At 36.7% G+C, this 15,509-nt stretch overlaps 1 protein-coding gene across 1 annotated transcript in view; it reads left to right on the top strand.

The window, feature by feature from the left end:
• Positions 1 to 15,106, top strand: part of FAT1 (FAT atypical cadherin 1) — a 127,279-nt gene extending 112,173 nt beyond the window's left edge. Inside the window, exons 20-27 of the mRNA XM_012644018.1 lie at positions 87 to 218; positions 1,665 to 1,822; positions 2,477 to 2,939; positions 4,424 to 4,577; positions 4,740 to 4,850; positions 6,282 to 6,913; positions 7,640 to 7,777; positions 13,691 to 15,106. Coding sequence (XP_012499472.1) covers positions 87 to 218; positions 1,665 to 1,822; positions 2,477 to 2,939; positions 4,424 to 4,577; positions 4,740 to 4,850; positions 6,282 to 6,913; positions 7,640 to 7,777; positions 13,691 to 14,319 — 2,417 coding nt within the window. The 3' untranslated portion in view covers positions 14,320 to 15,106. The remainder of the gene's footprint in view (positions 1 to 86; positions 219 to 1,664; positions 1,823 to 2,476; positions 2,940 to 4,423; positions 4,578 to 4,739; positions 4,851 to 6,281; positions 6,914 to 7,639; positions 7,778 to 13,690) is intronic.
• The last annotated feature ends 403 nt before the right edge of the window (positions 15,107 to 15,509 follow it).

The following is a 15,509-nucleotide window of genomic DNA, read 5'->3' as shown; positions in this document are numbered from 1 at the left end:
TGCATGTTACAGATGACTACCCATTAAAGATCATTTTCTTGATATTTTTGTTAATTATCTCTCCCCCTCCCCACTTTTCTTTAAAGAGGGAAAATGCCCCCCTGTCCACCTTGGATGTGAAGACAATCCATGCCCTGAGGGATCCGAATGTATCACTGATCCCAGAGAGGAGAAATACACCTGTGTCTGCCCTGGAGGCAAGTTTGGTCAGTGTGCAGGTGAGAGTTGAATGATTTTCTTTTATTATTTAAAAAAATCACTTTCATTATTTCTTATAATTTTCATCTTTTAGTCAAAAAATACTGCAAAGTATGTTTAATGTAACAGTTCAAATGTAGGTATGAATAATGATAGTAGTAACTTTCCTTACCACTTTGATAACAACACACCCCTTAGTTCATAGTTTGGTATTCCTCCTTCTGTATCATTAATGCTTATATAAACATAGCTAAATAGATAGCCTTGTGGGTAGAGGTTTATTTTTCCTTTTTCTCATCTGCTTCCTTTTAAAAAAAAAAAAAAAAACCTTAAGATTGTCATGTCTCACACAGTTCTCTACCTCTTGCTTTTTTCCTCCACTGGACAGTACATTAAGGACATCCTTCCAAGCCAATACATGTAACCCTAATTCTTATTAGTAGCTGGACAGTATTTTCTAGCATGGCTATACTGTCATTTATTCAACATTTTCCTTATGTATGAAGATTCAAGTTCTTACGTTTCTTTTCATTAAAAAAACCTTTATGCATGTATCTTTACATATTGGTGCTTTCAAATCTATATAATAGATTCTTTCTTAAACTAGGATTTTCTGTGTCAAAGATTAACTACATTTAAAATTTTTAAAGATATCATTATGTTAGTTTCCCAAAAACTTGTACCAATTCCTGTTTCTTCTAGTCATACATGAAGGTTTCATTCTTGCCATTCTCTTGCCAGTATTGAAGATTTCCCATTAAAAAATGAATTCCCCCTCCATGTAATAGGCATAAATTGAATCTAATTATTAATTTGCATTTCTCTGGTTACTTGTGAAAATTGTCTTCTCATTTGTTCATTGCCTGTTAGTATTTACTCTTATGTGGCTTGCCTGTTCGTATTGTTTGTTTGATTGTCTGGATTATTTGTCTGTTTCTTAGTATCAATGTGTAGAATTCTTTTTCTCCTGTCTGTATGTTACTGATCTTTTTATCTGTTAAATGTATCTTTTGTCATTTCAAAATTTAATTTTTATTGAGCCAATTCCACATAATTACATAACAGTTTCCATCTCTGGAGATTGATACCATTTTCATCTTTGGGGGATGGGGATTGTTTATATTTTGCTTGAGAAGTTTTCTGAAACCACCTTGAAGGCTATGTAACTATTTTCTGAAGTTGTCTTCTACTAACTTCATACTCAACATTTTTATATGTAGATCTTTCATTTTAGAATTCATTTCCCTGTGATGTAGTAGTCTAATTTATTCTCTTCCAAATGGAGAGCCAGTTATGCTGTGCTGTTTATTAAGCAAATTGACATTTTTCCTTGGAATTGAATTTTATAATGTTATAATTCTTAAATATAAACTTAGACCAGTCTCGGGGGGTGAGGTAGAAATCATGCTTTTAAAAATACACTTAAACTTGGTTCTGATTTATTTTTCCCTCTTTGTGATTCACAGGGAGTTCATCTATAACATTTACCGGAAACAGCTTTGTGAAATACCGTCTAATGGAAAACGAAAACAAACTAGAGATGAAATTGTCAATGAGGCTCAGAACCTATTCTGCTCATGCAGTTGTAATGTATGCTCGAGGAACCGACTACAGCATCTTGGAGGTACGTGTTTATATAGTTTTGTACCTCAGATTATAGAAGACTTTAAAAATATAAATCCCATTTTATGTTCAGATTGTCCATTAGAAAAACAATAAAGTAAGGGAAATGGTTGAATTCCACATTTAAATTGTTCATTAATACCTATACAAGTTCTAGACTTTTTGGGTTGAAGAGCTCTCTTTATGCTCTGCAATGACATAGAGACTTCTGTTTTTACAAACATTTTTAGGTATGTAACAGTTAACATTCAAACTGTAGATGATATTGTATCTTAATAACATCATAGAGAGTTCATAGATACATCCTACATATGCTTGAAATGGTAATTATCTTGCCTGCTTTCTTTTTTTATAAAAAAATGTAATTCAGTTTTGACTTTTGGATATTACCTGATGCTCCGTGTGTGTGTGGGTTCAGTTAATCATTAGTCACTTCCGTGATGCTTTTTGGATGTGCATTGGCACTTGAACTTGATATACCTAAAAGATCCATTTTTATTGTTTGTACAATGGGCAAATGGGTATGTGCTCTGTAGTACTTAAATGCAAGACTTCATTCTTTTTACCTTCATTCTCCAAACATACCTCTTCTATAGATTTTTAATAATTGAAGGTTCTGTAAGAGTGATGTGAACAGTAATTGTTTTTATCATAGATTCATAATGGACGACTGCAATACAAATTTGACTGTGGAAGTGGCCCTGGAATTGTCTCTGTTCAAAGCATTCAAGTCAACGATGGGCAGTGGCATGCAGTGTCTCTTGAAGTGAATGGAAACTATGCTAGATTGGTTCTAGACCAAGTTCACACTGCGTCAGGCACCGCCCCAGGGACTCTGAAAACCCTGAACCTGGATAACCATGTGTTTTTTGGTGGCCACATCCGTCAGCAAGGAACAAGGCATGGAAGAAGCCCCCAAGTTGGTAATGGTTTCAGGGGTTGCATGGACTCCATTTATTTGAATGGGCAGGAGCTCCCTTTAAATAGCAAACCAAGAAGCTATGCACACATTGAAGAGTCGGTGGATGTGTCTCCTGGGTGCCTACTAATAGCTACAGAAGACTGCTCAAGTAACCCTTGTCAGAATGGAGGCATTTGCAATCCGTCACCTAGCGGAGGTGGGTTCATAATGTTTTAATCTTTAAAATGTCATATTTGCATACACTTAAGAGGAAGTTCCCCAAATATTTTTGATTTTTTATTCAAATATTATCAGATATTGCAGTCAGTGTTGGAATCCAATAGTATATATATTCTAAGAGAACAGAGCAGGGCTTAGGATTCTTGCCAGCAGCTAGGCTGAAGAAACAGTTTCTCTGACTGCTGAGTGTCTGCAGTCAAGCAGGATGTATTTCTATAAACGTCTCATTCTGCACCGGTCACCACAGGCAAACCGCAGCTAACAGTGAACTCTTCTTCCAGCTCCCTAGGTGATCCAGGGGAATTTAGAATTAGTGCTGCTTAGTTCTTCTTGGTTCTTTTTTATCCAATAGTTCAGCACGGAGGGACTGCTGGAATCTTGCTAGCAATAGGAGATGGGAGTATGACTTGCCAGAAGGCCTTGAACCCTTCCTGAAGTGTTGCCATATCTGTCTGTTTTGGAGCCCTGGCACAGTGGGGTACTCTGTGGCTTTTACATCCTAGACTCCTTTCAGGCCACTTACCAGTAATAGAAAATAGTTAGGAAAATAGCAACCGTGCCAAATAGAGCTTACTGTAATTAATAGAGAAAAAAATGAAATAGTTTATTTAGTGGGATTTCAAACGGTTTGGTTTTCTACTGTTTTCTTTGGAAAGTGTATATGCATACTATGTGCATAGAGTAGGCCACGTTATTCCCACAGTAACACTCTGAAAATCTCAGTGGCATAACAAGAAAAGCTTAGAGATGAAGCTAAGAGAGGCATTTTCTTGAAATGTGCTACCATGATCCCCAAAGCAGGAGGAAGGAACATGGCAGCCGCGCACTGGCTCCTAAAGGCCTAAGCCCGGAATGCCACATTTCTTTGGCCAAAAAAAAAGTACCATGGGAAGTACCACGTTGCCACATTTCCCAAAGGCAGATAGATGGTTGGAAATGGCCTGCCGCCCTACCTGCAGCCTTCACGAAATAGAGTTGACGTTCAGACAAGTGTGATGATCTCCTTTCTTACATATACTAAATGATCTCCTTTTTCAAATGAATGATAATTTATAGTCTTCAAAGTGCTTTCCACATTCATTATCGTCTCATTTAATCTTCGAATGCTTGTGAACATTGAATTTGAGACGTTAAGTAGTGTTGTCTCTGGACTTGGTCTCTTAAATAGAGAACTGTTTTTTTCTTCTCTCTGTGCTTGAGCCAGTCGTTCTAAATAAACTGATGAGCTAAAGCTCATGAGTTCTCTCTTGAATTCTTTGTGCTTTGAGTATACCAGCAGTGGAAGTCTTGTTGATTAATAAACAACTTTCTACCCAGAGAGAGTGAGAATTTTACTGGCTTTTACAGATCTTGGACAATTAACTCTTCATTTAAACATAACTTAAAGGTAAAAACCAATATAATAAGACTGTTTTTTGAGTTATGAATGATAAGACTTTTTGTTCCTTTTTGCCCATTTAGGTTATTACTGCAAATGCAGTGCCTTACACATAGGGACGTACTGTGAGATGAGCGTCAATCCATGTTCCTCCAATCCATGCCTCTATGGTGGGACATGTGTTGTAGACAATGGAGACTTTGTCTGCCAGTGTAGAGGATTATATACTGGTCAGAGGTATGTGTATTTTTACTAATTTTCATAATGTAGTATGGAATTTTTAAACATGCAATTGTATTTGTAAAACGTCTCTATATTCTTTTGTTAATGTTTTCTGTTTTGCTATATTTAATTGCAATAGAATCATGAGGTTTATGCTTATTTTTCCTTATTCGTCAGGTGCCAGCTTAGTCCGTACTGCAAAGATGAGCCCTGTAAAAATGGTGGAACGTGTTTTGACAGTTTGGATGGTGCTGTTTGTCAGTGTGATTCAGGTTTTAGGGGAGAAAGGTAAATGGTTTTTTCAAGATTTATATCTGTACCTTTCTGTAGTGTCATATTGATTAGCAGATGCAACAACACTTCATTAATATGGACTACGTTGCTTTAAAATTTGATAATCCTCATATTGGCTGTTTATATAATTTATCTCTTCACTCTAAAAGAAAAGAAAATATCAAGAAGATGAATGTAATATATATATAATACTTGAAAAATCTGCTTCTGTACTTTGCAGCTATTATTTATAAACAAAGAATGTATAGGTTCTTGCAGGCAGCAGATGTTGGTGCAGTGAGTGAAATGATGATTTGTTTTTAAAGCAGACACCTGTGGGTCTGTACCCATTCACCTTTGAGGGCGATGATGATGACTTTTTTCATAATATGCTATAACTAACATTTATATAGCATCTACAGATCTTTTTCAACTCTCTCATTATTGTTGGTAATCCTTACCATGATCCTAAGAGGTGGTTAATTTTTCCAGATGAAGAAAATGAGGCGTGGGGGAGCCTGTTGTATACCTTGAAAGGGGAGATGGATTAGACTTTCAAAAGTTCGGTTAAAACGTTCCTCAGTGCATGTTATCCGGGCTTAGTGCAGCACGCTGAGAGAAACCTTCACCTTAGGTCTTACTAGATGGCCTCTGGTGACCTGCCTATAGGTATCCATGTAGTTTTGCTCTGGTAATGGCTGTAACCCAGAATTTTGCCATCAGTCATATTGCCTTGAAACTTGACTTTCCTAATTCTAGTCAATGACTACTCTTAATATATTTGACAAAAATGTATTGGTAAACAAAATTTTCATACCAGGTGAGTATGAGGGATAGTAAATAGATAAGTTTTATTAAAGGAGAAGGGGAAAAGGTTTGAGAAATAGGTAGATCTGCACAGGTGGAAAATATGGCCCTGCTTGGAAAGGCAGAACGGCCTTGTTTATGAATTGTTCTGGAAAGGTGAGGAGCCCGGGACGGTTTTCAACAGGAAATAACATTTTAAAGTGGGAAACATAGAGTTTTCTGTCCTTTCACATGTGTTACAGAACTGTCATGTTCCCAAACGGGACAATTTTCTTAGAAATTTCATCCAGCCTATTGGAAGAGTTTACAGTATACCATCTCAGAAACAAACTGATGTTCAACCAGTGAGGTTGATTTAGTAGTCTGTTGAAATCTAGAAAAATGGCAATTAAATATTGGCTTGATATGTTTGTCTCCCAAATATACATTGAAAACATGTAATCAAATGATTACTCCACAAAAGATTTTCTGTTGTTATTTATTGTTTGATAATTATGTTTTCTAGTTGTTTTATATTTGGTTTTGTTTTTGGCATATCTTGTTAAGGATGTATTAGTCTTTAGTCTCTAAGGGTTACAGGCCTGGCATATTCTGATGTATATTGCAAAAGTCTCTCCTCATTCTTGGCTTTCTTGGCAGGTGTCAGAGTGACATTGACGAATGTGCTGGAAACCCCTGCCGGAATGGAGCCCTTTGTGAGAATACACATGGCTCCTATCACTGCAACTGCAGCCACGAGTACAGGGGGAAACACTGTGAGGATGCTGCTCCCAATGAATATGTGTCCACTCCATGGAATATTGGATTAGCAGAAGGAATAGGAATTATTGTTTTTATAGCAGGGATATTTTTACTGGTGGTGATGTTTGTCCTCTGCCGCAAGATGATTAGTCGAAAGAAGAAACACCAGGCTGAACCTGAAGACAAACACTTGGGACCAACCACAGCTTTCTTGCAAAGACCGTATTTTGATTCAAAATTAAATAAGAACATTTACTCTGACATACCACCCCAGGTGCCTGTCCGTCCTATATCCTACACTCCAAGCATTCCAAGTGATTCTAGAAACAATCTCGACCGAAATTCCTTTGAAGGATCTGCTATCCCAGAGCATCCCGAATTCAGTACTTTTAACCCTGAGTCTGTGCACGGACACCGAAAAGCAGTGGCTGTCTGCAGCGTGGCCCCAAACCTGCCTCCCCCACCTCCTTCTAACTCCCCTTCTGACAGTGACTCCATACAGAAGCCTAGCTGGGACTTCGACTATGACAGTAAGAGCAACTGTTTCATCTCACTATAATGCCACCGAGATAAACAGTGAGGTTGCAAGTTCTGCCAGAGCTGCTGGGGTTCAAGTCAAAATGTGGAGTCTTTGTTAGAGATAAATATACTCAAAATACACAGTCCCTACTCTGGTTTGAAACTTTTTTGGATGTGTTGAGTGCTGGCTTAGCATTGTGCCTATGATATTTTAATTAAGGAATTTAGTCATGTTTCAGTTAATGTTCTAGAGAGATCATTTCGTTTTGTAATGGGTATAGCTTCTCAATTATAAGTTTTTGAGCTTATGACAAAAAAATAATTGGAAATGGGGTGTTTTCATGCTAGGATTTTTTTTTTAATATGCCCAGAGAAAGTGGAGATATTTGTATCAGTGGTCTGACATATATTTGATGCTTTTTTAAAAAAAAAAAAGCTATATATGCCATTTTAAAATAAAATTTTAATACCCTTTTTGTCTAATGATATCCACAGACATGTTTATGGGGAATTTCTGTTCTATGAATCTCTAAGAATATATGTAGGGTTTTTTTGTTCATTTGTTTGTTTTGTGTGTGTGGGGGGGTGTTTGTTTTTAAGATGTTTCTCTCAATCTTTATTAAATAAAGCTCAGGCCGTTGTTCAGTAATGCTTGCTCTGTATCAGAACACAGCAGTAAATGGAACAGTCTTGGCCTTCATGAAACTTCATGTTTGCCTGTCGTCTCTTCCTTTTAGCTAAAGTAGTGGATCTCGATCCCTGTCTTTCCAAGAAACCTCTGGAGGAAAAGCCCTCTCAGCCATACAGTGCCCGAGAAAGCCTGTCCGAAGTGCAGTCCCTGAGCTCCTTCCAGTCTGAGTCGTGTGATGACAATGGTGAGTCGAAGGGATATTGAAATGCTGTGGTTCGCTTGCTCATTGTGCACCGTGCTGCTCACAGTCTTGTGTCACAATCTACATGCACTAGATCGGTCCCCTTAGTAAGTCTCCACATATTTTCATATTTCACTTGGACCACTTTTAAGCAGTACCTTGTACGTATTTGCATGAGCATCTGCTGGGGAAAATACTTAAAAGTATTCTTAATGAATAGGTGTTTGGAACTATAGCTACTTGTCAGTAATAGGGAAGAACATAGTTAATTGAAAGATAATTTCTATCTGATTAATCTTGTGTTGACTTTTTTGCACAACAGTAAATGTTGTGGAAGTTTTGTGGGATTTTCAGATATCCTTGTAACAGCTTTCTTGACCACACAGTACATACACTCTCACACGTGCTCTAAGAAGAGATGTGATAGTCTGAAATGTTCGATCTCAGTAGCACCTCTGGTATTACAAGGTTTTATTTGTCTCTTCCCCCAACCCCACCGCGGCCCCAGCTCCCATTTGGATCAGAGCGTACTGACTGAGAGCACAGTTTAAGAGATTGCTAGTAAGTTTGATTATATTTCTAATGAAGAAAGTTTGACAGTGGGATCTTTGGCACCAGTTATGTTTGTCTGATTATATAAGGTAAATTGCATTGATAACTAGCTTCACCATATTAACACATACCAATAGGGAAAATTATCAATATTCAGTAACACAAATTAAAGTAAATTTCTAGCAGAAATTTTTGAATCTCAGAATAAGTAAATTTAATGGTAATTTTTTCTTGCTTAAAAATGTAATGTGTTTCCATATCTCAAATATTTTATTGATACAAAGAAGTAACCCACTAATAATTATTTGGTCTAGAGTAATATAGTCCATGGTACATTGCGTGTATATATAGTTGTAAGTCTGTAATACATTGCAGAGTCCTTTGCCAAACTAAAGATGCCTTAAGTATATTCCATTCCTTATGATATCAAAGTATACCTGTATTTATTAGTAATGGAGTATATGGATATAGCTTTACTTGTTAAACTAACAAGAAGAAAGAATTATTTCTTTCATTAGTTTTAATTCTAAGAAGTTCCTTTTGCCAGTTTATGTAATATCTGGGCCCCTAAATGTTCTTCATAAATACAGTCAGAATTTTGTCAGTTTTTTTTTTTTTTTCTTTTTCTAGCTCCTTTTTTGAAATATCATTCTTTTTAATAATACTCCTGAGTGCTTATAATAAGTTATAGTCAAATTAATTATGAAAATTAATTGCCAGATAACACAGTGTGAGGAAAAAAATACATATACAGAGTTGTTTTTATTTTATTTTAATCATTATAATTTAATCATTATCAGTCTTAAAATTTGTCGAGAGTCTGTACTTGCACTGTATTACTCGTTTGCTAAGGCTATCATAACAGATTAACCACAACCTTCTTGGCTTAAAACAACATGGATGTATCTTTTATAGTTCTGTAGTTTAGGAGTTCAGCATGTGTGTTTCACTGAGCTAAAATCAAGCTATCAGTGGTACTGCATTCCCTTCTGGAAACTCAAGGGAAAAATCTGTTCCCTTAACTTTTCCCAGTTTCTAGAGGTACCCACATTCTTTGGCTCATGGCTTCTTCTACCATTCAAAGACAGCAACATTACATTTCACTGATCATTCTTACATCACATTAGCTCCCTCCAACTATAGCTGAGACAGATTTTCCCCTTTTAAGTCACCCTGATAATTTGGAAGTCCCTGTCTCAAGGTCCTTAATCACATCAGCAAACTCCCCTTTGCCGTGTATGGTGACATAGTCACAGGCTCCCAGGATTAGGACGTGGACATATTTGAGGGCCATCCTTCTGCCCACCACATGCGTACGTATTTTCCTTGGCATAGGTACTTTAAAACAGTCTGATACACAAATGACAAAGGAATTTTACACAGGAAACAGCCAAACAGTATGTACTGTTAGTACATACTGCTATTAGTCTATTTGCAAAAAGACAAGAAATTTGCAATGGGAGCAAATAGGACAGGGACAAAATCATTTTTGTATTTATATTGCATATGTATCTCCTCAAATTTCTTTTTTTGGGGACAATGTGTGAGTTCATTAATTGGAGCCAGAGGATGGCTTGCCAAGGATTTTACTCTTTGAAGTCAAGTCTTTTGCCCATGAGATGTTACAAAATAAGGGTTGTTTTGACCTGACACAATCCACAATATTGTGAAAAACTTCATAACTAAAAAATTTTTTCCTAAATTCCAGTAAAATACGGTTACTTTATTCCTTCAATTAATAATAACAAATACATAGCCTAATTAGAAAAGTCTCTGAGACATGTCACTATCAGAGTGCAGGAGTCATGCATAGTGATATTATGTGGCTGTATTAAAGCCCTGACTTCACATTTCTAAGTTATAAGGTAGGAATTGTATAATATAAAGAAATTCTGTTTCATGCACTGTTTTCTAACTGAAGACTTTCCTAATTGACTCCTTTTATACCTTTTTCAAGCTTCCATAGTGACTGTAATACACCTTGTCAATGCTGTAGTTGACACGGTGAATAAAGAAGGTATAGTCATAAATGCTTGCACTTTGTGTTTGTGTTTTATAGTGACCGTGTCACTAGAGTACTGTGCTTATGCCTGTTGTAATGTTATACAAAAAGTTTGTGGTTCTGTGGGAGTTGAGTACTTGTATTTTGTGCAGGTGTGTATATTCGTAATACCAGTATATTACAAAAATATTTGTTTATATGTATGTCTTTTTGTTACTTTTTCCCATTTGTAGTGATTTACATAGACATCCAGAGGTACCCCTAGGATCTTGAGGACTTACCTTTATGGGGTACAATATAAAGAAGTTAATTGTAACTAGCTAAAATTTCTTTTAATACAAGAAATCCTCTTTATAAATAATACCACAAAGCTTTTATAATTACCTATAACTGATTCTTCACTTTTGTTTTTCCCTTAGTATGATCAAAGAAAATGGGGGAACATGGTAAAAGTATATATTCACATTTGGTTTAGTGAAAATCATTTAATATGAGGTGTTATCTGTTTGAAATTTCAAGAAAAAACATTGACCACCTCCCTCAAATTATTTTAAATTAAATTAGTCCTTTATTAGTGCACTGAAATTGGGAGTAATCACATGTGAAAGGCGTGGGCTAGTAGTTTTCAAACTGTAATCTAAATCAGATCCCTGGAGGGTGTGTTAAAAGTCTAATTTCTAGTTCCCAGCACCAGAGTTTCTGATCCAGTAGATGGGTCTGGGTTGGGCCTTAAGAGTTTGCATTTTTAACAAGTCCCCAGTTCTGATTTTCTAGGTCTAGGGAATCACATTTCCAGAGCTGCTTGCACAGGCCGTCAAGAGTAGGGATGTTATCACCAGAAAACTCCGGGGATGCTTTTTGCTAAGACACAAATGCTGGCAAGATTTAAATAGGAAGAAAGGAAGGTTTCGTGCAGATGTGATGGGCCGGGGCTCGGTGCCAGTGCTAATCACAGTTACTGGTGAGGCTTAACACTTAGACTTTCTTGAGAAGGGCCATGTTTTTCCTCGGTGAATCAGAAAGTTATCTGTGTTTTGTCTAGTGAATTTTAGTTTTAACATAATGACCTTCCAACATTTTAAGTGTTATTGGAGTTTAGAGAAACAGAATTTAAACAGCTCCTCATTGCAATCTCCTTCATTAAAAAATACTTTTTGGCATTTCCGAGAAGTATAAATTTAAAGTTGAAAGCTAGCTTAAATGTTAAGAATTATCAAGTGCCTATATAATAACAAAAGCTGATTTTTTAAAGGGGAATTACTACTTTTTTCGTTAGACTTTTTTAAAGTTCTATAGATGTTGGTTTATTCATTTTTTAGAACAACCACAATCTCTTTAGTTTTTTATTTAAATTTCTGGGAGAGAAGTATCAATCAAATATTATTTGTTCTAAATTGGTTTATTCTGTGTGTCCTCAAGAACATTATAGAATGCATAGAAAGTATTGGCCTTGGTTAGCAAATCACTGAAGTGACCATATTTCTACCATGATTTCCACTTTCACAATTATTAATGGTACCTAGCAGTTAGAGCTTGCCCTGCATAACAGCTCTAAGGGAACCTGAAGCACAGCCCAGGTGGGTGTCAGCAGCCCTAACTGGTAGTGGCTTCGCATGCATGTCCTCCACCTCGTGCAGAGCTCTGCAGAAATGAGGGAGAGGCCCTGAAGAGCAAGTGTAGTTTCAGACTGGGAAGGAGTAAATGTGGCCAGTGCTCTCTTTAGGGAAGGGTTAACAGTGTAAACATAAGATCATATTCAAAAAGGATAAGATCTGGAGAGATTTTCAGCTTTTAGTCTATCTTTAAGTATTAAGTTCTTGAATTTCTCTGAATTTGATGTACTTTTGAAGGTCGCGACGTGTAAAGTATGTGTACATTGTGTAGCTTTAGGTGTATTTGGATTATCACCGCAGTAACCTGATTAATTTACATTTTATTAGAGCCTGTAGGTTTTATCTTAATTATTCCTAGGAAAATTCTGTTTCAGCTTTAGATTGTCAGAAACAACGAAAAGAAGTAAAATAATACTCGAGTTTTCTGATGAAGTCTCTAGGTCATTACTCATCTTTTCCCTCCACTTCCATATCCCGTTTTATTTGTGCTCCATAAATTTCTCAGCCATTTGGAATTTTCATGGATAATGGCTTAAAGCCGAGGTCGATGGCTGACTGGGCCTTTATAAACAGTTTACATTGTACTGTGTACTTATCGTATTGCCTTTCAGCCGTCATCTGTTTTAATTATGAATGTTTTTTTTTCTTTCTACTCTGCCACCAAAAGAATCTTTGGCTGCTCCTGACCTCAGCAAACCAAGAGGTGACTTGTGCATGCCAGTTGTTCATTGATATTCACTAAAACAATTGGTAAAGATGTGACCCCGGTGCTGACTTGCTTCACTTGGTTGCTCAGTGTTTGCAGCAGTGACGACGTACGTGGTTGTGTTTGTGCGCTGCATTCTAAACACGTACTGCCTAACCTTTTCCTATCTGTCAAAGGATTTAAAAAATCCTAAGGAGAAAAAAAAAACTGTTCCTAAATTGGAAGGTTTTTTTTTTAATAGCGATGCTTTTGTATAGTCTAAAATGATCCCTACTCCATTTAAAAGTAACAAAGATTGATTGTTATAGTCTATCAAAAATTGTGTTTTATCTTGCAATGCTTGTTTGACTGCATTTTGCTTGACTTAGAGGCATGCTTTGATATGTAGCTATATTAAGGTAATCTGTTGTCTTTCTTAGAGCTAATGAAAAATAGTAGTTTTTAATGTTAACTATATTACATTATTAAAAAGGAAGTTTATTTTCTAAATTTTAGCATGCTAAAGGTTACTTTTATTATTTTAAAAAAGTTGCGTTAATTAGGTTTTTTATGACAAGTAGTGCAGACCAAGTAACATTTGATATTTTACTTGATACGGACTCCTCCTTTCTGAAAGGACAAAACTTAATTTACTAATGTCCTAAGACTGAACTATTATTTTTCTTCATATAGAGCAATGGGTTCTAAATTACAGAAGAAAAGCTGAAAGGATGATTGGAATCATTTGTAGAAAGATGCATATAATATAGATGCTAGCATATTGCTAGAACTGTTAGAACTCTGTTTCCTTGAATGTTAGGTGTGTACATAAAACCCTAAGTCCACATTTCAGAAACAGAACCTGGTTCATAGAGGTCTTTAAAACGGGGTCGGGTGGAGGGATGGTTTCAAAGCAAAGACAAAAGGTTTCCAAAGTGATGGACTTTGAATGAAGTCATAAATGCATTTGTATCTTTGTGTGTTTGATACACTGAGCTCTTTTTCCATGACAGAAGAGCTCAGGAGGAAACACACTGAAATCTCTTGTTTTCTTTTCCATCAAGGATATCACTGGGATACATCCGATTGGATGCCAAGTGTTCCTCTGCCCGATATACAAGAGTTCCCCAATTACGAAGTTATTGATGAGCAGACACCCCTGTACTCAGCAGATCCAAATGCCATCGATACAGACTATTACCCTGGAGGGTATGACATTGAAAGTGATTTCCCGCCACCGCCCGAGGACTTCCCTGCACCTGATGAACTGCCACCATTGCCTCCAGAATTCAGCGATCAGTTTGAGTCCATACACCCTCCTAGAGACATGCCTGCTGCAGGTAGTTTGGGTTCTTCATCGAGAAACCGGCAGAGGTTCAACCTGAATCAGTATTTGCCCAGTTTCTACCCCATCGATATGTCTGAACCTCAAAAAAAAGGCACTGGTGAGAATGGTACTTGTAGAGAACCCTATGCCCCTTACCCTCCAGGGTATCAAAGAAACTTTGAAGCCCCCGCTGTAGAAAACATGCCCATGTCTGTGTACGCTTCCACAGCTTCCTGCTCCGACGTGTCAGCGTGCTGTGAAGTGGAGTCTGAGGTCATGATGAGTGACTATGAGAGTGGAGACGACGGCCACTTCGAAGAGGTGACAGTCCCTCCGCTGGACTCCCAGCAGCACACGGAAGTCTGACGCTCGACTCCCCCCAAAGTGCCTGGACTTTAACGAACCTAGAGATTATATAAGTAATCTTCTGCATTGTTCTCTGCGGCAGTGCTTAAGCGCTTTTTTTGGTGAGCTGAAATGGGCATGGCTGCACTGGCTCCCACGCCCCTTGACATTAGCCATTTCCAGTGTCCTAACCTACTGTCGCTGGGTGAGGTTTCCCTTGGCTGTGCCATTTCTAAACATCTTTTGGTATTTACATTTGTCTGTGTTAAAATAATGAAACGAAAATCAGTCCTTCCATCTTGTTAGCATGATCCGTGTATTTATATAGATTTGATTATTTTAATTTTCCTGTCTTTTTTTGTAAATTTTATGTACAGATTTGATTTTCCATAGTTTTAACTAGATTTTCAAGATATTTTGTGCATTTGTTTTAAACTGAATTTTGGTGGTGTTAGTGCCATTACCCAGCACCCTGATTTTTTAATATAACCAGGGTTTCACTATATGTCTTTTTCCACAGAAGTGTATTTCATTAATGCATTTCAATATAGTCATTCATTTCTAGCTGTACATAGAATGAAGAAAGATCCGATACATGGACATGGGTTGCTGTATTTTAGAATTATAAACATTTTTCATTATTGGAAAGTGTAATGGGGACCTTCTGCATACCTGTTTAGTACCAAAACCACCATGACACGGTTTTTATAGTGTCTGTATATTTGTGATGCAATGGTCTTGTAAAGGTTTTTACTGAAAACTATCATTAGCCAGTCTTTCTTACTGACAATAAATTATTAATAAAATACTTTAGCTTTACTGCCTATTTTTCTCTGTATTTATACTGTTGTTCAGGATTTAGTTGCCGACTTGAGATAGAAGGATGGATGTATGAATGGAAGGATGGATGTAGATGTGTTCCCTTTTAGTGGTTAGTGGCTTAAATGTGAAAATCCTCTTTCCGGGTTCCAGTCAGGCTGTACATGCAGATGTAGCCACTAGGTGGCAGTATATGGCTACTTGATACTGTTCAAAACTGTAGATACCAAGTTAAGTATCGTAACTTTTTTATAATAAATATTTTCTAACTAAAACTTTAAGAAAATTTTCCTTTATACACTTTTAACTTATTAGTACATATTTATTGGCTGTAATTTAAATGCTTCTATGTTTTTCAACTTTATCAATGATTTATATCCAAAACAAAATCT

This window comes from Propithecus coquereli, unplaced genomic scaffold (assembly GCF_000956105.1).
Source record: "Propithecus coquereli isolate 6110/MARCELLA unplaced genomic scaffold, Pcoq_1.0 Scaffold203, whole genome shotgun sequence".
NCBI lineage: Eukaryota > Metazoa > Chordata > Mammalia > Primates > Indriidae > Propithecus > Propithecus coquereli.
Note: the sequence above shows the minus strand (reverse complement) of the source record. Positions and strands in the feature narration are given on the sequence as shown.